The sequence below is a fragment of the Notamacropus eugenii genome, chromosome 4 (assembly GCF_028372415.1).
Source record: "Notamacropus eugenii isolate mMacEug1 chromosome 4, mMacEug1.pri_v2, whole genome shotgun sequence".
NCBI classification, from domain to species: Eukaryota; Metazoa; Chordata; class Mammalia; order Diprotodontia; family Macropodidae; genus Notamacropus; species Notamacropus eugenii.
In genome coordinates this window covers 269,737,656-269,763,460 of record NC_092875.1, presented here as the reverse complement: position 1 = coordinate 269,763,460, position 25,805 = coordinate 269,737,656, and the positions used below count along the sequence as shown (strand labels likewise).

Here is a 25,805-nt window from a genome sequence, read left to right as displayed (position 1 = left end):
AAGAAAGTGAGGCAAACAGGATTGAGTGACTTGCCCAGGGTAGCACAGCTAGTGTCTGAGGATGGATTTGAATTCAGGTTTTCTGGCTCTCTATCCACTGTACCATCTACCTTCCCACAAACACCAACTATGTGTGCTTATAAATAATATCAGCATATTGACCTGACCTGGGTACTGCAGAGCCTAAACACTGATTTTTGATCATGGAAACAGATGTCATATTATGTTTCCTCCAAACCTTCTTCTCTAGATAAGGCCTTCACGATGGGTTGTCAGTAGGCCATGTTTAGTCAAGGTTTAGACTTTTCTTTGATTCCCATAGGACAAATGGTATAGAGAAATGAAAGGATGTTTTGCAATAAAGAGTTTGGAGCAGTGTGGAAAGGAACATGTCCTCTGAATAAGAATGCAAGAAGCAAAAGAACAAATAATGATAGCTAATTGAGTATAGCTTTTAAAGCTTACAAAACTCTTTATGTATATTGTCTCATTTGCTCATTCCCATAGATGTTGTGTTCATCCTTCATTGCCAAAGAAGACCATGCCATCAGAGAAATGATGACATGACTTGCACTTGACTTTGTTTTGAGTGAGGGAGAGCTGTGCAAGGTCACCAGCCTTACTTTCTCCTCCTGAGCCATCTTAATCCAATGACTTGATATTCCTCAGGATGACTGGAGATGACCCAGGATGCACTGGGAAACCCTGGCCCTCTTAGGCCAAGGTTCATGCAGGTATTCACTTAGGATGAGGCAACGCCCATTCACTGAATAGGCCTGTTTAAGAAGTAGCCAGGGCATGGCTCCTCTGATGAGGTAAAGAAAAGAAAGACCTCAGGCTGGGAGGGAAAAAGCAACAGCTACTATTGACAATAACTCTGAAGCCAGGAGGGTCCAGAAGAGAGTCTCTAGGCAAGTGCAAGTCATGTCATCATTTCTCTGATGGCATGGTCTTCTTTGGCAGCAAAGGACCCTGTGAGTAGACTCAGCTCCTCCTCTCCTGTCTGTCTCCCCCTCCCCTTCCTTCTCTTCTCCAAAGCAAAGTAAATTTGGATGGCCAAAAGATGCCCAGTTGCTAGCTGTTCTCCCTTCCTTTCCCTTGCTTTCTCTTCCCTTCCCTTCCCTTCAGTTCCCTTCCTTGAACCTACTGCACTGTGAAGCTTGTATTCCCATAGATACAACTTCTCCCAAATCAACTTCAATCATCTTTGAATTTGTGTAGTGTTTCATATATATAACTGGTGATAGTTAAATTAGCTTATGATTTGCCCAGTTTAACAATGAATAATAGTAGTTCAACAATTACATAAACCTGACCTCAATATCATTCAAAATCACAGAGGAAATTACATTATTTTAGATTCTGTTGCATTAATTAAAAACTTCTGCTACTTGGTACGCTTTTCTTTGGATCATTTATCTCTAACTTATAACTTACTGTACCTTATCATGAGATACTCATCCTGTATAACCTGTGATGCTCTTGGTTCTTCCCCTTTACTGAAGCCATGCCTCCATGTAATTGTATTACATACAACCTACTGGGCTCCATCTGCTAAAGACCATTTTCTAATCCAGCAATGGGCATGGCATTATATCACACAGCCACATTTGATCATCGCAATACAGTGCCCCTAGAGATGTCTGTCGCATCTTGCGACATTGCCTTTCTGTCTGTGCCACACGTTTCAGAGGAGCATATGGGCCCTCCACATCACTACTCAGCAGGACTCTCGCCCTTATTCTATCTCTGACAGCTTTTTGTGGCAGGATCATACATATTATTTATTTTCACTCTCAGCATCAGGTAGGCTCATTATTCCAGATACTGAATGTTCTGGGAATCCTGCAGCCTGTGTGGATTCTATGTCATGATCCTTATTTTTGGGTTCTTAAGATAGATCCAAGGCAGATTTTTCCACCAAAATACACTTCATCCTGGGACGCTAACTTCTGCCAATTATTTGCCCAAACATTAACAATTGTTGGGTTGGAAAGGCCATTTGAATAACAATGCCCTCTTTTAAAAAAATCTTTTTTTCTCTTTCTACTATAAGCATAACAATTTTCTCTTGTTTTCCTCCGTATTCATTAATAACCCAATTGGTATTTGTCCCCTGCCCTTATTTCTTTTACATATTTGCCTAAACCTCTATTTAACCTTCTGTTACATGGTTGCCAGAAAAATTTAACCCCTCAGCTTGTCCCCAATCATTTCCTCTCTAGGCTTGTGCCTCATTGCAGCCTGACAAAATGTGTTACAAGGTGTCTCTTTCCTCAGCTTGGCTGCAGCTGTTATCTTCCCTCACTCCCCAATGTTTTTGGCAGCACTCTGTCAAGTGCTCTGAAAGCATCTTCCATTCTCTGGGCTTCCATGTTCTGTGAGTCTACCGCAAGCAAGGTTCCTTTCCAAACCGCCTTCCCAAATCCCCAGTTTTCAGCTTCAGTAGTCAAAATAAAATGCATCCCTCCTTCCCCTAGTCATTACATACTGACAGTAAATGGGAAAGCATCAGGGGTTTGGAGCCTTCATGCTTTGTACTAGTGAAGGTTGGTTGGAAGTGTGAGAGTTCAGTGAAGATACAAAAAGAGGCCTGTTTCAACTCTTCTCATCAGCTGTTCCACAGAGAGAAGTCTTGGCAAGGGTGGCAGGAAGAGTTAGTTATTCCCTCCATTCCCCCAAATCAAATTGTCATAACTGTCCAATTACTTAGCAGAAGATAATGTCAAATATGGGACTCAGATATGGGAGCTGCTGAGAGCTTTTTTGGTTTGTTTTACAACTGTGACTATGGCAACCTCCAGTTCCTTGCTAAAGAAGACAAGTTTCAATTTGAATATGTTCTATCTTCTACCTTATTTCTTTCTTTTCAGGAAACTGAACACCTTCTGGCTTACGGTTCATTTTCCAGAAAGAAGCTCTAACGACATGAAGCAGTTGACATAACAACCTTAAGCCATCTCTGTATTTTAACACACCATTGGCCTCTGTCAGTCTTTGCTTAGGAAACCAAGAAAAATGAAAACATTTTTATGTTTCCACAGGTCTGAGTTGAGCGTCTTATTCAAGGCAATGTGAGAAAAATGTATTTAACTAGAAAAGTAGCTAAATTGAGAATGTTACACTTGCAAGGCCACTCTATTGAAGAAGAAGGGAAAGAAGAATAAATAAATGAAATAATCAATTTCATTTTCCTGCAGATTCCCCTAGGCCTGAAAAGAGAGAGACTAAATGTCCCATTCCTGGATGTGATGGCACAGGGCATGTGACTGGACTCTATCCACATCACCGCAGTCTCTCAGGCTGCCCTCATAAAGTCAGAGTGCCCCTAGAAAGTGAGTACTTGCTTTCAGTGCAAAGTGGCTTCCTCTTCAAGATAACACCTGAATATAATCAGTTGCATTTTCCTAGTAGGCAATTTGGAACAATCAATGTACAATTCCCTCTCAATCTGCAGCAAAAGAGTATTTATTTGGTTGCATGACCACCCAACCCTTGTGACCTGGTACAGAAGCCATTTGCTAATTCCATTCAAAGTAACTGTAATGCTGCTACTTAACCACAACTGACAATAAAAGCAAATGTCAGGAAGCATCAGACACATGAGGATGTTGCCCTGCTTTAAATATAATCTTCCCCATACCATGGGAGCGTAAGGGCCAGTATAGATCACATTCAGAGTAGGAAGAGACCTTATAGTTCACTGGCTCCAACCCCCTCATTTTACAAATAAGGAAACTGAGATCTGGAAAGTTTGAGTGACTTGCCTATGGTCACATGGGCAGTGAATGACAGAGTATTGAACCCAGGTATTCTGACTCCAAATCCCACACTCCACAGCGCTACAATGCTTCCCAGAGCTCTGTGTTTTCTCCTGGCTTCCTATGGCATGAAGCAATGGTATATAATTAACTCAAAATGTAAGAATAAATGAACCCAATTTTATTACAGCAACAAAACATCTCACTCAATTCTCCTATAGGGGACAGAAAGGACCCTTGTGGCTCACCTATTTATAATCATAGTGTAGTCAGTTATGGTTGAATTCTCCCTCATTGAAACATATTTATGGTAACACCTGTTGAGCTGCATAGGCTACTGTGATTGGAATACCTCAACATCATTAATGTTCTTAAAAGCAAGATTTTGCAAATCTCCACACATCTAATCAGCTCAGTACTGTCCTGCTGGATTAGCAGTTCCTCAAAATGATTATCTGATTGTTCACTCAACCACGTTCTTCTGCCAGTAACCAAATAGCAGGAGGGAAAACTGTACAAAGAATCAAAATAATATCACTTATGATATGAAGAGAGCTGAATCCAGAATTTCAATCTGGGAAGAAAGGGAAAGAATACTCTTTGAGCAAGTACAATTTCAAATGTGGAAAAACAAACTTCTGAGCAGCAGGAATTAAATCAAATACACAAAGGTGAAAAAACTCAGAAGATTCTTTAAGGTTTTCTGTTAGCAGAGCAGCAACAAAAACTGGACCAGGAATTTTAGGATGTCAGGAAAATACAAATGTTTCCTTTCCAGATAACTTGAAATCCTCTAATGTTCACCTGTTTTTATTTAAATATATTTTTCTTAAGGGAACTGAGAGAAGAGTGAGAATATATGTATCTATGTGATTGTATGCACCTTTAATACAAAACAGGAATAAATGTGAGTGCATTCAGTTTTTAGAATAAATTGCCAATTTTTTTTAATGTTTTATGCTTAGTTCTTGCCATGCATGAAAATGTGCTCAAGTGTCCCACTCCTGGATGCACAGGAAGAGGTCATGTCAACAGTAATCGCAACACACATAGAAGGTAATCCCAATTCGTTGTTCTTCCTTTCAAATTAAACAGGGAAGAGGGAATCAGTGCTAATACATTGAATTCAAAGTTGTCAACTAAGATGACATTAAGCATTGTGTGACAATCAACTTCAGTTTCTAGCTGAAGTATACCAATATGTTTCTTAATATCCTATAAATTATGAAACTCCCGTTGCAAATTCCCTTCCTATAAATTGTCATATTGACAACCATCTAACTCATTACAGACCAAAATGTGTTTGCTCTGTTTCTGAGATTGGTGGTGGAGTTGTATATATACATACAGACAACTGTCTAAATACTGAATTTTATGTATGCACTGGAGCCACACTCTTACATTATTTGCTATGGAAAAATAGTGGGTGGGTGAGCCTTGGACTTCATCCAAAAAGCACTAAGAGCACTGCCAAAAGCATCTCCTTATAAGGTGCCTTTTGCCTATAATGCAGATCCATGGCAGATGCCAATGACAGTATTATCTTGAAACTCAAATTTGCATAGATAAATATATACATGTCTACCTCCATAGAGTTTTATATATATATAAGTTCTGCAAATACTAGTACTTCTCTCTCAATATAATTCATACTATACAAAACAGATATGACCATGGTCCTGTGTGCCATATTCATAACTCTTAAACAATCACATATGAGAGGACTTCACATTCTACACACTCCTCTTTTGGGGTGAGACATAAAACCAAGTCCCTGAAACTCTGTTAGAGATCCCAAATAAAAATTCAGGGTAGTAACTATGTTTCCTCTAGCGGTCTAACCAAATTATAATTTGAGTAATTTCATTCTTTTTACCCCCTAAATCCAGACAGGATCAGCTGTGTACAGTTGAGTTGTTCCACCCTCTTCCCCTCCCCACCCCCAATTAAATAGCTTTTTGATGCTAAAACACATTGTTAGCTGTCAGCTATTGTTTACCTCTGAGATGGGTTAACATAGTTGACAATGTAGTTTGTGAAATGCTTTGGGACCCTTTGGGATGAGATTGGTGCTATGTGAATATAGCTTAACTATTTATTGTCTGCCAAGTATGTGAGAGGCACATGTAAGTGCAAGGAACCGTTATGATTTTAACTCAAACCCTGCCACTTCTTTTTAAAACAGTCTTTCTGGTTGTCCAATTGCTGCAGCTGAAAAATTGGCAATGTCCCAGGATAAAAATCAGCTTGACTCTCCCAAAACCGGGCAGTGTCCTGACCAGGTTCACAGGTATGAACCTCACATGATATTCCTGACACTCTATTTTGTGTAATTGATCTTATACTTCAAGGTCTCTTTCATCCATCTCATACCAGTCTTAAATGGTTTGTCCTCAACCATCAGCTATCAATAAGCATCTCTGTATGGTGAGGCCATTAGAAAGACTGGGCAGGTTAAATCACGTTATGGATTATATTATCTAGATCCTTCATAACCGTAACAAACAATTCATAGATAACTCTAATATAATGAATGGATCAAAATGCAACAGAATATATGACATTAGCCTGTATCTGTCATAGTTCTGGAACATGCCACTAACTTTAAATAATCCCATGTTTGAAATCAATTTTAGCTTTCTGAAATCTTTCATGTGGTGAAGGGATTTAAGTAGCCCAGCCACACCTACAAAAATACCATACGATCATATACTTTTAATTTTATTTCAAATTCTGCCATATGGATAAACTATTTCATACCACTAATACAATCATTATAAAAACTGCTCTTACTGAACCATTATCTTCTAATTAAAAGACTGTCATGTGGTCAGTTAGGTAGCTTAAATACCTTGGATTTATAGAAACATAAGCATTATAGCACCAGATTGAAAAGTTTTGATGACCTAACATAATGACAAAAGCATTATGCTTATGTGGACAAAAATTAGATTCAGTATAAAAGGAGACGAACCAGTTCCTATTACTTTAAAGAATGATATATGAGTAAAAACCAAGAATAAGCATTCTTCAACTCATACCACAGTTTCCCAGAGTTAGTCAGTCAATAAACCTTTAACTATTTAATATGTGCCAGGCTCTGTGCTAAATGATGGGGTGCCATGCTATGCCTCATCCTCAATGATTCCCATAAGCCCTGGAACATCCTACTCCCATTTGAACCAAAGCAATAACCCAATGCTTCAATCCTCCCAGAACACTCTTCTGTTTGCTGGAACTACCCAATCTGGGTGCTCTTGATCAAATATAAAGATATAAAATTCACCTGAGAATGTATTTTTATCCAGAACACTTTCTTTTGACCCTTTTGTCCTGAATAGTTATTACCAGACAGGTCAAAATCATCATTATAATCACAATCACTTTCATTTAACAGTATAGATCATGAATTACTAAATGCAAGTGTAATATTAAATGTGGGAAATGGGCCAGTATTCTAAATACAGTCTCTGATCTGATGAAATACTTTACTTACCTGAATAGCTCAATGATTACATTGTCTTATTGAATAAATCAGTACATATGCAGCTCTTTTGTAAATATATATGCTTATATATGCATATAACTTTTAACAAACACATGTGCTTACCCATACATAACTGTGTATCTCCACATGAAAAAATAAGGTTGATACACAAAGCATTTCTTGACTAATAGAATACCACTTAAAATGTTACTCAGAAGATTTTGGATCACAAGCAAATATACTATACTCCCGAACTTGAGGAAGAGTTTGTATTTGATGTTATGATAGCTAGATATGTTTAAGAGGAAAATAATAGGGGGAAATTCCCATTTTCTATTTTCCTATTGTCAAATTCCAAAATTGATGTTGTTGTCCATGAGACTTTATCATTGTCTCACAACAAAATGAGGCAGGCATTCTCCTCCTTTGGACTAACTATGCTGCTACTGCTTCTTGACTTTGAGCCTCTCTGCCACTCCTAGAGTACAAAAAGCTCATCCTCAGGTACTTTGCACAGAGGTATAAGAGACTGCTCTAGGCCAGAGGTGACAAACATGGTCCACAACACTCCTGAGTGCGGCCTGAGCTAGATTAAAATATAGATCCTGTATATGGTTTACTGGCCCATATTTCTATTGATTTGATACCACTACTGTAGGTTACAGCCTTGTTCTGAACTTCAGCATCCCAGAGAAACAGCTTTTTCTCAGAACTCTTGGCCTAGGGATTTCTTCTTCCTATAAACCTAACCTTGTAACACCAATGGCTAAAGTTACTGAGACATTGACCATGAACACTAAGACCATTTCATACCATGGATTCAAAAATCTACCATTCTCAATCATTAACTTAGCATTTCTCTTCTTCTGCCACCACTGTTGTTGGGTCTGATTTTAGGACATTTACATAGCACAGAAGAAAGACAATTGGAACTGGAGCCAGGGGAGAACTGGATTTGAATCTAGCCTCTGACATGTGCTAAATTTGCTATCTTGAACAAGTCACTTAGTTTCTCTGAGACTCATTTTCCTTAGCTGTAAAATGGAATGATGTCTACCTTATAGAGTTGTTGTGAGGATCAATTGAGAAAATGTATGAAAGTTCAACGTAAATGTCAGTTATTTTCATATTACTCCCACTTTTCTTTTTCCCTGTCTGCCCTAATACCATCAGGCTTAGTTAACATTGTCTAAAATTGTGATTCATAAGGGAAAAGAACATATAAAGTCATAAATAATACAAAACTAAGACAAGCTAAGGATTTGAATGAAAGTCTTCTGATTCCAAAGCCTTAATTTTCCCACTGCACACCCTTCTTTCTCCTAGCTTCATCTCCAATGATGTTTATATTCCCTTACTCTTACATCGTATTTCCATTTGATCCAAAACAAGAATGCTTTTGTTTCCCAGCATACTCTTCTAGACTGACCAAGAGAGGTACTTTTGAAAGCTCATCAATACATTCTAGTATCCCCAAAGTGATTCAGGAAGCCTTCCAGTGACTGATAGACTTTTTTCATTTCAACAACACCTTTCTTCTACAACACTAAGTAAACTACTCCCCCCCTTTCCTGACCAAAGTTGAGAGCAAGGTGAATGACACCTCCTGAAAGATACTATTAGTTTTTTCGTCACTCAGGAAAAGGGTAATTCATCTATCACCTGATTCAACCCAACATTTATAAGTCATTTTTTCTCTCCTACAAAAAAGAACACTACATTTGTATACCAGGCAGCTATGTGAATATTTCCTGCTGTCTTAATATCTCTCATTGATAGGGCCAATACACGTCACCTGTACAGTAAAAAAAAAATATGGCAACTTGCAGTTATTATCGTACCTCTCTCCAAGAAGCTTGAAGTGATTAACATTGTCTATGTTATCCTGCCAATAATCCTCCTCCAAAATGACAGGCATAAGTATTCCCATCATAGAGATGGGAGAGAGTCAGAGCATGTCTTCACCATGGTCACTGAGCAAATAAGCCATAGAACTCTGATGTTTGAAGGACTGGGTGTTCTCCTAACATGTGCTGCTATGTTAGCTCTTTGTCCCTTCTGATACACTCTCTCTGTGGATATTATTAAGTAAATGCCTATGAGTTTACTGACTCTATGATATGTCTGCCCACTTTCTTTCCAGGTGCTGACATTTACTTATTCATCTTTCGTTCTATTCTCTGACTTTTCTACACTTCTCCTTCTGTCTTTCCAGGACAGGCTTTGTGAAACAACTTGAGTTATCTCAGTTCAGCTTCCGATCATCACAAATGGTCACATCTCCCAGAGCTACAATGACAAAAGAGCAAGAGAAGTTTGGAAAAGTTCCATTTGATTATGCCAGCTTTGACGCTCAGGTTTTCGGAAAACGTACAATAGTACCAACAGTACAAGGACCAACGCCCCCTCAGTTTCCTGAATGTAAGCTTCAGTTTCTAATAATGATTGAAAATATATACATTTCTAATTAGAGGAAGGTGGGAAGGAGAAGAAAAAAAAATCTGGATTTTTTTAAGTGAAAAAGATTAATTAGGTATAACCCAGATAAAACTTGAGTTCCAAAAAAAGGAATGGAGAGGTATCATGGGATTAGGAATAGAGTACTGGTTTTATTTGTAAGTTAATGGATTTATAGCATGTTAGAGTTAAAAGGGACCTGAAAGATCATAGGTTCATAGGGTGTTAGATTTATACTGAGAAGAAATCCAAGAGATTATTTTATGTTTTACAGATGAGGAAACTGAAACCCAAAGAATTTAAGTGACTTGACTAAGGTCATATGGCTTGCTATTAGTAGAACTGGGAATCAAACCCAGGTCTCCTGACTTGTAGGCCACCATACCTTTTTTTGTCCCTTTCTATGTGATGTAGGAAGGCCCATTTAAACTCTCTGAGTCCCAGTTTTCACAGTTATAAAATGAGGGTGACAGTTCTAGAGAATTCCTGTGGTCCTCTCTGGGACTGACATTGATAATTTTATCGTTTGAGTTTCTTGTATCCAGATGATGACTGCCTAGGACTGGGGAATATAAATATTTCTACAAACATTGTGCAAAGCTTTAGCCAAGATGCTATTATTGTGAAGTGAATAAAAGAAATTCTAAAGGATATTTATTATGCAACTGTCTGGAATTGGATTTGACAAATTATAGGAGTTAAGAGCTATTGTGATTCAGTCATTTTTATTTATATTGAACCCAAAGAAAAGAGACATGAATGTTGAATTGTTTATTTAAAATCCTACTTAAACCAGCAAAAACATTCAGATGATTAAAAGGTGAAAAGGAAAGGCTTGAAAAGAAACAATTCCCAAGAATCAAATTTTTGTTGGGGAAATAATGTATGTGTGAAACCATGGAAATGGTGCTATAGAGAGTCTGTGACTCAGTTATAGGCTGAATAAAATAACCTTTGAGGTCCTTTCCAATTCTGAGATGATATGATTTCATGTTTATAAACAAACTTAAAGATTTAAAATGGAAACATTCTGAAATTCATTTAATTCCTTTAATGTGGTGACACATCCATATAGTCTAACTTACAACAAAAAAATTATATGTAGTTGTTCCCTTGAACCTTTTCTCCAAAGTTGTTCATACCCTTTAAAACACTCTAATACAAAAAGGTGACACTCAGCAACATGTGAAGTGATTTGTGCCTCTGGAAAGTTAGTCACAAATTAAGAAGCTATGCTAAGTACCCCTTAGGTTCATTCACCAAAACTTGAATTTGCTATGCTTATGTGATCATCTTGGTCTAAACTACAAAGAGATGAAGAATATGTGCTATTTTCTGAAAAGAGCATCCATTTCCTATGAGATTTGGGGCCAGAATGCTATTTAATACTCTATAAGAATATATTACAATTCTTATAGGATTTTAAGCTATGAAAGCTTAAAACTGTGCTAAACCTTTTGGGAAATCCTTTGTAAGAGAAAATTTCATTCTATCTGATATTTACTCTATCCTGACTTGCAAAAAAAGCCACTGTTTAAACTACTCTGGTTAAACTAGTCATATCAGTAAAAATTATATATGCAAGCTAGAAAACAGTCAAAATACCTTTAATAGAAACTTTAGTGTAAGTGGCCTCCAGGAGAAGGTTTACTAAATTCATTTTAAGGCAAAGAATTTATTCTATCTAACAATATAAATTGGAAAATATAGAATGATGACTTGGTATCAATTCTAATAATAATAACAACTAATAGCTAGTATCTATATAGCACTTGAAGGTATGCAAAGTACTTTTTTACATCATCTCAAGTGAGATAATAAAACTTGACATAACATGTTAAAGTGTACAGTGTTTAACATACATTTATACTCTCTCATTTGATGAAGTTAGAATAAGTAATATAATTATGCTTTTTCATATTGCACATTGTATATATATATTCCTGTTTTAATAGACATGCAATAGTTAGATTTACTTTACACTATTCTTCCTCCTTTATGATTTAGATCTGTATTAATAATTGATAATGTTTTACATTTTGTTTTAATGAAAATAAAATGGTCAGGTTTCTTAAAAGCAAGAAGACCTATTTATTCTTTGTCTGCATTATGGATATTATATTTCCTTCAGTACACAGATTATAAATACCTCAAAATATGAAAAAAATACATTTAATTCTCTTTTTCCATTTACAAATAAGAGATGTTATTTGAAAAGAGCAGAAATATGAAACCAGAACTCAGTCTTGATAATTGAAATGCATTTCTCTTCACCTTGAAAACCTTTCCCTCTGTCCTTAACTCACCCTACTTTATATGAATTTTCAATGTGCCAGCTCCTGAAAGACCCCATCATATCATCAATGCTTCATATCCACCTAGTGGAACTAAGGCCAATTTTAACTCTGAATCCTTTTACTGGTTTAAGGGGGAATACGCAAACATTGAAATTATCTCTTAATTTTCATTTTTATCTTCGAAATTAGTATGAATAGTTATGTGATCCAGAAACAAAATATTTTGCTTTAACTGAAACTAGCAAGTTCTTTGAATTTGAGGCATATAAGTTATAAGGCTTTCAATCATTCCTTATAAATTTTGCTGGGGTGGTGTTTTTTTTTTCAAAGTATTTCATCATGAATGGTACCAGTGCACCTGCCCAACCAATGGTATATAGAGTTTTTGTGTAAAAGAAGGGTAAATACTGAAATATTAAGATAAGAGGAGTTCTTTTACAGCAATCAGATAATTGGATCCCTGGACCTCCGTTAAAGGGAAGCTGAGTAACCTGTATTTAACATACAGATGGAAAAATAGACCATGTTTTAATTTATTCTTCACACATTTTAATGTACAAAATTACCACCTGAAAAACAAATCTATTTAATGACTAAAAACACATACATGCAATGGCTAATCAAATCTCTCTTCAACAGCAAAGCATTTTTCAAATCCAGTGAAACTTTCCAATCGACTGCCTAGTGCTAGCGCCCACACACAGAGCCCTTGCCGTGCCAGCTCTTATAGCTACGGTCAATGCAGTGAAGACACCCACATGGCAGCAGCTGCTGCTATCCTGAACCTTTCCACCCGCTGCAGGGAAGCAGCAGAGATCCTCTCCAACAAACCACAGAGTCTGTCTGCCAAGGTAGGGTAGTCCAAGAACCTGGAGGGTGTGCTAGCAACTGAACTGTGAGAATAAACTGCCTTTCATGTTCGCAACCACATTCAAAACATCCCCTTCCTCCCCCTCAAAGAAAGACTTTTCTCCTTGCATGATCTTTTCCAGAGATTCAGAGAAAAAATTAATAAGGTACCTGAATGGTTCAATTGAAAAAGAAGAATAGATGTTTGGGTCTGCTTTGATCCTTAGCACTGGGTCTGAAGAAAAAAGGGGGCAGGGGGAATAGGGGATGGAGAGATAGAGAGGGAGGAGTTAGATTTCAAAATTGAGCTGGGGGAGGGGAGAGGGGAAGATGAAAAAAGAGTTGATGTTTAAAATCTCTCAATTGTTTATTTTTTCTGTCTGAAAAATCTGCGACCGTAAAAGAGGGCTGAGCTAAGAGAGTGAGACTTTTCAAAAAGTTTTGTAGATATTACTCAAGTGATTTGATCACCGTGGGTTACTTGAATGTTTTATAGTATAAAATGGCTAGTTTGAATAGTTATGGTAAGGTAGATGGACACAATTTTAAAACCAGAGAGAAATGAAACTATGGAATTGGGTACAGAGATATTTTCCTGGCTTATGTAACATTTTACATGTGCCTTAGAATTTATGTTCTGTAAATGAATGAGTAGTTTAACCAGAAGCAAACTACAGTTCTGGCCCATGGAAACTGACTGCATCTCCAGAGCTTGGTAGCCGCCAGAAAATCCACATTTCCTCTAACGGTACTGTTTGTCTAGCAATGAGGCAAATTATTAGGCGATCTAGAACACAGTCATATTCTAGGTAACTTGGTAGAATATCAAACTGATCTTTAGCTTTTTGTAAGCGGCAGGTTTATCAACTAAATGATCAGCTGGTCACAGTTAAATTTTGCAGTTAGCCATTTATTAATAAACTGCTATGACCAGACTTCAGTTATAAAATTGTGTTCTTCCACCTTACCAGAAATCTTCAAACCAGTAATTTTCTTCCACTGAAGGAAACATCTCCCTCTATTAGTTGACACAATAGCCACGTCTTTCTCCTTCCTTTATATCTTCTTATCTTACCACAGTGCCTAGCACACAGCACACTTGATAAATGATTATTGGCTGACAGGAATGAATATATTATATTCTAAGGAAAAATTAAAGAAATGTTTGTAACTTGAATGCTACTTCAATACTTCAGGAATCCATGTTTCATCTTGTATATTTAAATCTTCTTATGGAAACCTTAATGACCTTAATCTATGGTATTCATGAGTTGTCCCCACCTCTCACTCCCAATGCATCATTCATTCATTTAGTAAATATTTATTAAAACTTACTAGATGTCAGATATTGGGAGTGTAAAGATGAAAATGAAAGACTTTGCCTTCAAAGAGCTTTCATGGTATTGATTGAAAATAACATAAACATGTAAGTAAATATAAAATAGATATTAAGTGAATTATCGGAGCAGGGGGAGGGTATTAGCAACAAGGAGGCAGGGCAGCTACAGGATAGACTTCCCACAGGAGGTAGAATCAGAGGTAAACCTTTAAGGAAATCAGGAAAAACCTCCCTTAGGCTGAGGTGAGGTGAGGAGGGAGTGCATTCCTGTTATGGAAGGCAATTACCTGTACAAAGGCAGAGAAATGGGAGATATTCTGGAATGTCATGTTCAGGAGACAGCATGTAACCAAATTTGGCAGCAACTTCCAGAACAAGAAACAGAGTGACTTGCCTTCCCATAATGGGCAACATTGCTGTGCTGATTCTCAGGCAACAAAAACGCAGTTCATTTCTGCAACCATTCTCCAAGCCCTTCCAGCTTGGTAGAAACTGCCAGGACTCTGCTCCATTCGCCTATGAGAACTCAGGAGTCCCTCAATACCATGATGAAATATTAGAATAGGACTTTAGTGGAAGGATGACTTAAATACTTATTTACTTTCTATGAGATTCTTACAATTTATGTGGTGGAAATTAAATATTAGATGATGACCCTGGCACCAAGATTATTAGGAGTAGAACTTTTTTAAGTATAAAAACCTCTACCTGGTCATCTGCTTCCTAATACCTGTGCCAGTCTTTCAGGAGACCATAGTGGCAGCTCAGTGCCACATAACATTTGACAGAAGAATCAAAATTAGTTTCTGGACAGAACAGAGCCAAGTTAGCCCCATGAAGACTCAGTGGCCAAAAACTGCACAAAAACAGATTTTAAGCAATACGGCTTTCGAACAAAGGAAAGTGCAATCTTTAAAAGTACAGCAAAAAAAAATATCAGGCTGTAGTAATTCAAACTCATCCAACAAATCTGAAACCATTTTTTGGTGTGCTTCACATTTTTGTATTATTATTTTTAATTATTGTATTATTTTATACCTATAGCTTCTGTTAATGTTTTTAACCCATGACTATCAATGTGCTTCTTCCTTTATACCACCACTAAAAATGTTAACACTTACAAAATTTACTAGAATGCTACAGAATGAAAAATACTTTCAATATGGTAGGATACAAACTTCCAGATTCCTAGGAGTGGATTCGTATTTTTCCTCTGACCTTTAGATTCTCCTGTTTCATCAGGTATTAAATCCAAGCTGCGAATTGTGTAAGAATAACTGCCTTTAGCAGTACAAGCTTATCTTCTTTTAAAAGGCATTTCTGGTCAGAAAAGTGACTTTTCCATTGGCATCTTTCTAAAATCAGTGTTGGCTTCCTGTGTACTTCTTATTTCATTGTTGAAAACACAGTCGTGGCAGCCTTAAAACTAGAAGGGTGAGGGACACTGTTGTCACGTCTCATCAAACACATTGTCAACCAAGTTTTAATTGCATACTCCTGACAAATGACGATGATGATGTAAGAGGAAGAAAGGGCACAGCTTGATTTTTAGGATGAGTTTGCAGTATTGGCAGTTAGAAAACCCATCCTTTCTCCATGAAAATGTCTCATTCAACACAGTGGTTGTTAAGAGAGGATAAATATGGCACCCTACCATGTCACTTTCACAGAGCGCTTTCCTGGAGGCCCAATAACACATACACACAACTTTAATGACTTGCCAAATTCTGTCCTTGTTTAATCCCATTTATCTGACAATGAAAAGGAAATTCATAACTTCTTTTAAACATTTCCTAGAAAAGAACAGAAAAAATCCAAGTCATTAACGTTGTAAGAGTTTGCATAGGCAGAAAGTTCACAATATAAGCCAATTATGTCCTATCCTCTTCTATTTCTTACCAACTTCTCTTTATGGAGTCAATTGATTTTCTACCAGCAAAACAGTTATGTGACCCTTGCTACTATTCCACCAAAAGTGGATCATCTTGGGTTCTAATTTTTAGTAATTAGATGTTGAGATTAAGTAGATGTGTCCCTTCTCCAGCTTTCTGCAAAAAAAAAAAAAAAAAAAAAAAAAGGTTTTCAGTGCATTACAGGGAAAAAAAGAATCTACCATATTGACTTGCTTCCAAGCATTCATTAAGTCCCTCCTAAATGCAAAGTACCATGCTAAGTGGTATAGGTGGCTAGATTTTAAGAGCCTAGATGTTTAAGACACTATGTAAATTTAGTTACAATCCTTGTCCAAAGGAATTTATTGTCTAACGTACAAAAACACTAAAGTGTAAAGAATCTCACTTTGCCATTCCTTAAAAACCCCCAAAAGAAAGTGGTCTCACCCTTTTTGCTTTCTCATAGCAATTTATCTATACCTTTGCTTTGTCTTATCACATTCTTCTCTGTATTGTAGGTCTTTGTATCATTTCTCCCACTGGACTGTAAACTTTTTAAAATAAGAGACTGTATCATATCAATCACTATTCACCAGTGCCTTATACAGTGTAAGGACTTAATACATGTTTTTTTAATTACATGACCAAGTTCTAGCATGTTAGGAGATAGAGGCAGAAGTAGAGTTCAAGATGCTTTTGGGAGAATACAACTGGTCCTGTAGAGGTCAGGGTTGATAATTCTGTTCCACCTTGAGGTGTCTCTAAGAGGACAAAGTGAAATCTTGATTTTTTATCATGCTCTTGCTTGCATCTCCTGTTTCTAATGTGGATGGCTTCCTATATTAGAAAAAGGGATATAATAGGAAACCCAGAGAGCTGCCCACATATAATGCCACTGTTAACTTAAGATTTCTGAAGAAGATGACTGATTTAAATGTATAATTTTGAAACCTATTGCTAAGGTCTCTGAGTTTGAGCTTATTCCTATCTTTAACAGTGGCCATTTCACAAATCAACCCAAATTTAGTAGGGGAACTGAATCAGTTAGTGTAGCGTAGAAATATCTGCGGCAAGTCCAGTCTCTGACACATACTGGCTATGTAACCTTGGGCACGTCAGTAAGCCTCTCAGTGCCCTTGGCAATGCTCTGACTATAAGTTTCAGAGATAGTGCTGACCTGCAATGGTAAAGGAAATTTCCTCATCCAGTAGCCCCCGTTAATCAATGAAAGCACAAATCTACACCCTATCCTTATCTCAATCAGTGACTGGCAGAAATCATTCAAAGTGTGGAAAAAGATGAAAATGATGATCCCTGCTATTAGAGGGAAGTCCTTTATGTCTCTTATTAATCTAGAAAGGTGTGGAGGAAAGCCATAGAAATTCCCCAATAAAATTCTCTTTTCTATTACATGAGGAAAATGACAGCATTTTAAGTCTACAAAAACATTAAGACCTCTTATTCATATGCCACACTTGTATCAAATTAGAAAGAAAATATGGTTATCCACATTGATTTTCTTTTTTACAGGTCCCCATTGGAAGGAGAATTGAAACTCACTAGACAGCATTATAGCAAGAAGTGTAGAATTCAGAAAAACAGATAAAGATGACTCTTTGGTATCTAACAAAATAAATTCCAGTATAACATGGTCACAAAATCATTCATGTGTATTGCTTGCTTGTCACTTTGGAGAATCAAGGAAGTAGAAACAAACAATAATGTTAGTGATGACTGAATACTAAAAATAGTTGTAGTTTTCTTCTAATGTGTGAGGCTCTCTTCTGATTCTGCCATGTATGTCGATCCTGAAACCTTTAGGTGAAGTTCCCCAAATTAGTTACTGGAGCAAGTACGTGCTCCATTTACCATCAAACCATCTCTGTCACTCATAAATCTTTACTGGAGAGAGGTCTTGGGATTACTGAAACCAGTATTTGGAATGCCACATCTTTAACCTAGGTAACTCAGGGTATGATACAGTCGTAATGTTCTGCACAAACTGGCACTAGTCATTGAATTACCAACTCTCAGTGGAGTTGTTTGCAGAGAGCCTTGCTCTCTCCCAGTGAAAGCTTATGCCAGCACATGTCAGAGATATCCCCCATTTTACATCCCTCCTCCTACCCTTATCCACAGAGGTAGGAACAAGCTTCACAGTCTATCTTTATCCCCATCACTGTTGCTTGCCAAGCATTCTGTTTAATGTTTTGGTGTTTTCCCCACCTGTTTAGACAAAATGGCATATGCACAGTGTGCCTTAAAAGAAAACAAAAAATTGACACTTGCTTGAAATGTTTAAAGTTCAAAGTCTGTTTTGTGCTTGAACAAGACCTGAAAACAAAAATGATGTCATATCTCCCTTTTTCCTCCCTGCTAAGAGAAATAAGCCAGTGGCTGTCTCAATTATTAGAATCAAAAGGCATACTCCCTCCTAATTCTACCCTAATGGCAGAATGGTCCCATTTATTGTCAGGAAAATGTTATCAGAAAGCAGAGAAAAAGGTGACTGGGTCAAGAATCACAGGAAAACAAATGACAACTATGGAGGAAAACCAAATGTTCACTGACTTTCATTTTATCCCCTGGACAATAGCACAAAGTAGCTTCTCATTTGTCATTCAAAGACCAAATAGAATCATTTAAAGAGGTTTCCTATAATATGATTCAGATTCTCAGGGAAAGCTTATTGACCATGTGTAGTATTCTAATTTTAAACTTCAGTTTTCTTCATTTGTTCCTCCTCTACTTAGTCACAGTGTATTTCAAGACTTGGTGTTTATTTTGCTATGAATGTTATCAATACTTACTACTTGTTGACTGTTGAACAAGTCAGTATAAGAGCTTTGAGTTTAAGCTTTATGAGGGTATCAATATTTCTTTTCAAAATTTTATTTTTTCATTACTAAGATCAGATTTCAAGGCATATTTTCTCTTTAAAAAACTTTTATTTCATTTTTAATGAGTTTTTGAGCTCCTAGCTTTGTAATTCATTTATTTAACAAATATTTCTTGATCTCTTAAGGCATCACATTATGTCAGAAATTAATCAAAAAGCAGAAGGTGTGATCTCTAGCCTCAAAGAGCCCATAATGTGATTTACAATAAGTTTCAGAACAAATGTCTAAGAAATGAAACTAAAGCAGCACATCTAGCTGGTTCTTTCAATTCATCATATTATCCATTTCTTACAACACAGTACTATTCCATTTCATCAATACAACATAATTTGTTCAACCGTTCTCCAAACATTAGGTACATAATTTGTTTCCAACTTTTGGGAACTACTACAATGAACATCTTTGTCTATATCATTCTATTTTTCTTGCTCTCAGTAACCTTTTCAGGTTATGGTCCCAGTTGTACAATTCTGGGGCAAAGGTTATGAATTTGGTAACTTCAATAACTTTTCTTGCAATATTCCAAGTAATTTTCCAAAACAGCTGAACTAATTCACACCTTTACCAATTGTGAATTCACATGCCTTCTCTTCTGAGTCCTCGTATAAGAGAATTTCATTAAAGAAAGATTGAACTAGATGGTCTCTATCCCTCCAACTTAGAATCTCTATGAGATTTGGGATGGGTAAAGTGAATCAATATCAGAAAAAGCCATTTTCTTCTTTTCTTTTTTGCACTGCCATTTGGAGTTTGAACTGCACAAAGCCAAGTGATGGATACTGATACTGCCCTGTATAAAAAGCCATGCTGTAAACGTGTGATCCATCCTTCTATGGGCAAAAAGGGATATTTTTCTCTGACTATGCTTAATTGTTGAATGCATCTGTGCGCTCACTTAAAGCCCATCTGTACACTGCTTTACAAATGTACAACCCATGTATTTTCCCAGTCAGAACTAGGTGTTCTATGAAAGGCCCAACTTCAGTGTGAAATTTAGAAAACTACATGAAACATGGCTTTTAATCCTCCCATGAGTTTCTGGATGCTAGTTATTTCCCTTTCCCATGCCTCACCCTTCCAATCCACTCTAGTGATTGAAGATGTAAAATCTTCTCATTGGGAGTCTATGAAGGCTGTCAGGATTTAATAATTGCAGAATTTGATTTTTTTCTGATTTTTAATTTTTTTTTGCTTTGTGCCATCTTTTTTTTGGTTGATGTTGCCTTGGAGTAGTTGATATTTTTTCACTGAAAGAGAATCTGCACTATTTATGGGTTTTGCACTATAAAACTACTGCAGCCCAGTCACATGGCTTCCTTTCCTAAGCCATCTGTCACAGAGGTCTGGAATTTTATGTGAATGTTGGTTGTGCAGTCTTAACCCAAGTTTTTTTTATTATGAAAAATGTCAGCAACTACAATATTTAGCATTTTACTTTACATTGGTCATTAAACTTGATTACTGTAGCTCTGTTTCATTGCTATAGTTACGTATCAACTGTGGAGCCAAAAAAACACTGATGCAGCCATGGCAAGGCAAAATTGTCATATCCTGGAGAGGGCACTTGGCACTGATATGGTTAATATCTTGGGTTTTTGTAACTAAGGTTTATTAATGCTGGTATAAAAAGTGTATTTGATATTATACAGATGGCGTAAGATGTTGTGGTTACTAAGTTATTATCCAGGATAAGCTGTACTGTCAAATTCAGGGCTTAAAACTATCACAGGAGATTAAACTATTTACTAAAAGGGGACAGAAAGATATAGCCAAAGCATCTTAGTTCAAACATATTAGAAGTGTATTTACTTCCCATAAATACAATAAAGCATATCTATCTTTTAAGCTGAGAGATTGAAAGCACAAACTCTGCCAGGCACAAAAAGCAAGGACAAGTTGGGGTTTTCAGTTCAGAATTGCAGACAAACAGCTGGCCGATGGAACTAGGCAAGTGCACCTCTTACACCCATGGATGGCAATTGTGGGGGAATATATTAAACCCCCCAGGGGATATAACTGGCTACCACATGCTTTAGTATCTTGCTAAAAGATTCATGAAAGACTCCAGCTTTGCCAGCCAAAAAAAAAAAAGAGTATAAAAATTGTTCAGAGAAGAGGCTAATTGTGAATTGATGGATGATGTCAGAAAGGTGTTAATTTGGACCAATTATAAAAGTGACAGGGCTGTTCTTCACACATTGTGAAAGTTATTGTACCATGGTGCTCAAAACCAGGAATGCTTACCTTTTTGTGGCATGGTCCCCTTTGGCAGTCTGTTGTAACGTATGGACTCCTGAGAACAATGTTTTTAAATGAATAAAATAAAATATATAGTTACAAAGAATACTAATTATTTTGAAATTAGCCATCAAAATATAATTTTTTTAAAATAAATTCACAAACTTCAGGTTAAAGAATCAGACTTCACTTATCTGGTTGAAAACTACAGAGTACAGACAGCATGGCAAATAATATTGATAAAGGTACGCTAAGGTAGAGTTCTGAGCAAAATCAGTCTATTAACAATGACATATAACTTAAAAAAAAATAACAGATCAGACTGGTAACCTCAGTAAACCCAGCAATCCCAAAGAAGATATCTTGATAGGCATGGAGTAAAAGTGATAGATTGTAAGGTTGGAGCAGAAACATTATGATTGGTTATACTAAGAAACGTGGGCTGGCATTTACATGAGGCTGATCACCACTGCTCTCTAATAATTAAGGAATGTTAGTTGTTTTATGGAACCCACCCACAACTTGTAATCTTTGCTAGGGGATCAAAATTTGCCATTTCCTTGGAAGAGATTTTTTTTTAAATTCCCCTAATTGTACAGGGGCAGGCAAGGACAGACAATATATCTTTTGAGAACGATACCAGGTTAACTTGTGAGGCTTAATGACAACACACATGTCCCAGAAGTATCCGAGGGGCTACCAGTATGAGATATAACAATTTTTTAGCAATAACTTTAAACTAAGTCAGAGGAAAAGCTAAATTCCTGAGCTCAACTCAAGGAAATACAAAAATAACTTTAGGAATCCAAGTAGTATTAATTTAATTTCTTCAACAGTGTACCAGACTGAAACAAAAGCAACATTTAATTGTTTCCTGAAAAATTTGACTAATGGTACCCTAATTCGTGAGGATACACTGTGAAACATAAAGTCAGAAATACATGAAAACTCTGTAGCCTAAAGTTGTTGTTATAAAGCTTACGCCCCAAAGCGGTGTGGGCATTGACTTGCCTCTTCTGTAAGGAAAGATACCATCATACAGCTAAATGTCATATATTGAAGTTCAGTTCCTATTCACTCACTTTCAGAATTTAAAAATTCTTTTCCAATTCAATACCAATAAAGTAGTAATAATACCAATAGCAATAAAATTTACCAATAAAGTGGTAAAATGTCACTTTCATCTTCATCTAATTAGAACATTAGAAACATTTTCCTCCAGCTGTCTGTCTTTGCACATTTTCCCTCTAAGATAAATAACATAATATTTGAGAATTGACCAATTTAACACAACTCTTGATGCACCAGAGCACTAAACCTTATAAGTGTAAATTGTGGTAGTCATGATTCTCTCAAAATTTAAATCTAAACTTAAAAAAAAAATTACCCCATTGATTTAGAGTTTAAAATAACTTTAAAATACCAAAAATAATGAAAGTATTAATAAAATAAAACACTTTAAAATTGACATTTTAAAATAAGCCTTAATTTTTTCAAAGAAGATATCAAAATTGGACTCACTACGTTTATGGCCTTAACAAATAAAGAGAATTATTATAGCTACTCTTAGGTCTCCCTAAGAATTAAACATTAGCTGATGTAAATCTAAAATCTGGATTTAAAATCAGATACATTTAAATAAAAGCTTGCATTTAAATTTATCCCTTAAAAGCTTCGCCTGAGAAGCCTAAAAATCACAAACTGTTGCTTAAACATTTTTCTGTTTCCTTTCAGGTAGCTGAGATAGAAGTGGATGAAAATGGCACTTTGGACTTAAGCATGAAAAAAAATCGAATCCTGGACAAGGCCACACCTCTAACTTCTCCTCATATTTCGATTCCGACTTCCTCATCTCCCCCATTCAAAACAAGAAGCCTTTTAGTGAATGCTGCCTTCTACCAGGCCCTCTGTGAGCAGGAGGGCTGGGACACACCTATCAACTACAGCAAGGCTCATGGGAAGAAAGAAGAGGAAAAAGAGGTAGCTTTTCAGTTTTATTGATCAAGAAGTTCAAGATGTGTCCTACATTGAAGAGTATTCAGATCTTGTTCCTCAATTATATATTTTAAATCTCATTTTTAAATTTAAAAAAGGCATAATTCACCTCTAGACCTTGTTTCAAATTGGGGGGAAGGGAGGAGGGAATGATTATCCTAGATTACAGAAGGAATGTGCAAATGAATCTTCCTTTTCCTGCCAGTTGCCTAAAATAATATGTCATTAGATTGAATTTTATACCCATTATGAATGCAATTGTGTGCACTGCTCAAGCAATTATATTATCTATCCTTCCAAGATACAGCAAACAGTGTGGGGCTAATGCATCACTGTATATCGAAATGCTAGCCTACTCATTCTTTCTAACCCAGAAGAGAAAGGATGAAATAAAACCAGGGATAACTAAGAATCCTCAAGTTCTGTCAAATTCATTTCCTCAGACTCATGACAGAAATGCAAGTGTGCACAGTAAATAAGTGATAATCATTCCAAGTGTCAAATGATGAATGCCAGCTATCTTAAATTTGCCACAACCACATGGTAAAAGGCACTGAGAAATCCTGGTGACCTCTGACAAAGCCCATTCTTTCTGCAGTTTAGAAGGAGCTGCATACTTGCCTACTACAATATAATCCAGCCCCTGGAAGTTCTGACCAATGTTTAGACATCATGGAAATTCACCCAGAATCTATAGCAGGCAGTGACTATCCTGGATTAACTTGAGTTTTCTCCTGATGATGCGGTGCAATTCAAAGAAGTGATCAATAGAATCCTCTTTGTTTCTAAGGACCTGGTCACTAGAAATGTGATGTCTATCCTTCTGCATTACCATGAGGTTACATGCACACACACACACACACACACACACGCACGCACGCACGCACATATATACATATATATAAAACTCTTATTAATAGCTGTCCACTGAATTTGTCCATACACCAACTATACCAAAGATTTCTCACCTTTTGAATCCCCTTCTCTTCACTGTTTGCTGAATTTCAAAAAGTAAGGCAAGACTTGGTTGTGTGGATTTGGTTTCTATCATGGATTTATTCCTTTTAAGCCTTAAGTGGAGATATTTAGTTGAAAATTTAGTTGTTCAAATTCCCTTGGTTTGAGATGATTTCCCCATGAAAGAGAATCAGTATTGCTTCATCACAGAAACCTATAGAATGAGGTGTCAAATTTGAACAAGTGGATATTTTTATTGGATATAACTCACTGATAAACTGGAAAGAATACAGTATGGATGAATGACCAAAATGTATCAATGACCAGAATGGTGAATGACCAATAATAATAATAACTTACATTTATAAAATAGCACAATATGGTTTGCAGAAATGAACTAGAGGTGATGCCATATGAGTCTAGCATAAAGGAAATGGGGAAATTAAGCCTGGAGAGTGGTACCATCTTTTCCTAGTTATCAAGGCTAATAAAGTTATAGTTGTACTGCTGACCCAGGCTCTGCAGTGACTGAGATCTCCAAAGAAAAGAGTATTCTCCACCTCCATGGGGATGATGCATCTGTAGAAAGGGGATAGATTACAAAATTCTGCTGGAAGCCTCAAATTTAAACTTATGGTACCTAAGATCCTAGAGTTAGAAGCAACTTTGGAAGACTGTTAGCTCAATCCTATACTCTATCAACCCAATATGTTGGGAACTTTCCTCCAAATCTCTTAGCATGGTGATGGAGCACATTGGAGATCCCTTAACTATCTAGGTGATACAGTGAATAAGGTACTTGGCCTGAGGTCAGGACAACCTAAGTTCAAATTCAGCCTCAGAAACTTACTAGCTATGTGACTTTGGGCAAGTCACTTGATCTGAGTTTGCCTCAATTTCCTCAACTGTAAAAGGAGTACTTCTCTCCCAGTACTGTTATGAGCAACCAACAGAATAATATCTGTAAAGCACCTGGTGCATAGTAGGCACTATATGAATTCTAGCTTTTGTTATATCCCATGAAAAAGAATGCAAGTAAATATATATTTTAAAAAGCACTGCTCTTTTTTACAAAATTATCACTGATTTTTTATAATATTGGCAATAAGTTCGGCTAAACCATTCCCTCTTGCGACAAATAGCACACATTTGTAATATGGATGGTTAAGAAGATGAATATATTGTTTCAACTTTTAAATAAACTCCATTTGCATGCTCTAAAGCATGTGTACATATAGGCATATATGCATATGTGTAGACATGCACAAATATGTATATGTGTATATGTATTGTGTATATATACACACACACACCATCACAGATTTGATCTTTTCTTTCAAAGATGACAGATATATAAACTATAAAAATATTTGGAAAATGTAAAGGAATGCATCATCTGCCAAAACAAAGCTTACAAAGTTCTGGAAGAGTCCTGAGATTTTGTTAACTTAACAACATATAATGATAAAAAAAACACTTTGACAGTAATTTCTTAAATGCCTATTATGGGTGATAGAATCATAAATATGAACTGGAAAGAACCTTATAGATTATGGAGTTTACCCTAGTTATAACATCAAATTTAACTGAACCCCCATGATTCTCTGTTTCAGAAAGGACTGAAATGAACAAA

General features: G+C 36.5%; 1 protein-coding gene across 1 annotated transcript in view; it reads left to right on the top strand.

Annotated features, from left to right (window-relative positions):
• The window catches only part of ST18 (ST18 C2H2C-type zinc finger transcription factor), a 153,099-nt gene that overhangs the window by 77,261 nt on the left and 50,033 nt on the right, over positions 1–25,805 (top strand). The window contains exons 7-12 of the mRNA XM_072604580.1: positions 3,201–3,335; positions 4,727–4,817; positions 5,947–6,051; positions 9,464–9,669; positions 12,642–12,853; positions 22,955–23,200. Coding sequence (XP_072460681.1) covers positions 3,201–3,335; positions 4,727–4,817; positions 5,947–6,051; positions 9,464–9,669; positions 12,642–12,853; positions 22,955–23,200 — 995 coding nt within the window. The remainder of the gene's footprint in view (positions 1–3,200; positions 3,336–4,726; positions 4,818–5,946; positions 6,052–9,463; positions 9,670–12,641; positions 12,854–22,954; positions 23,201–25,805) is intronic.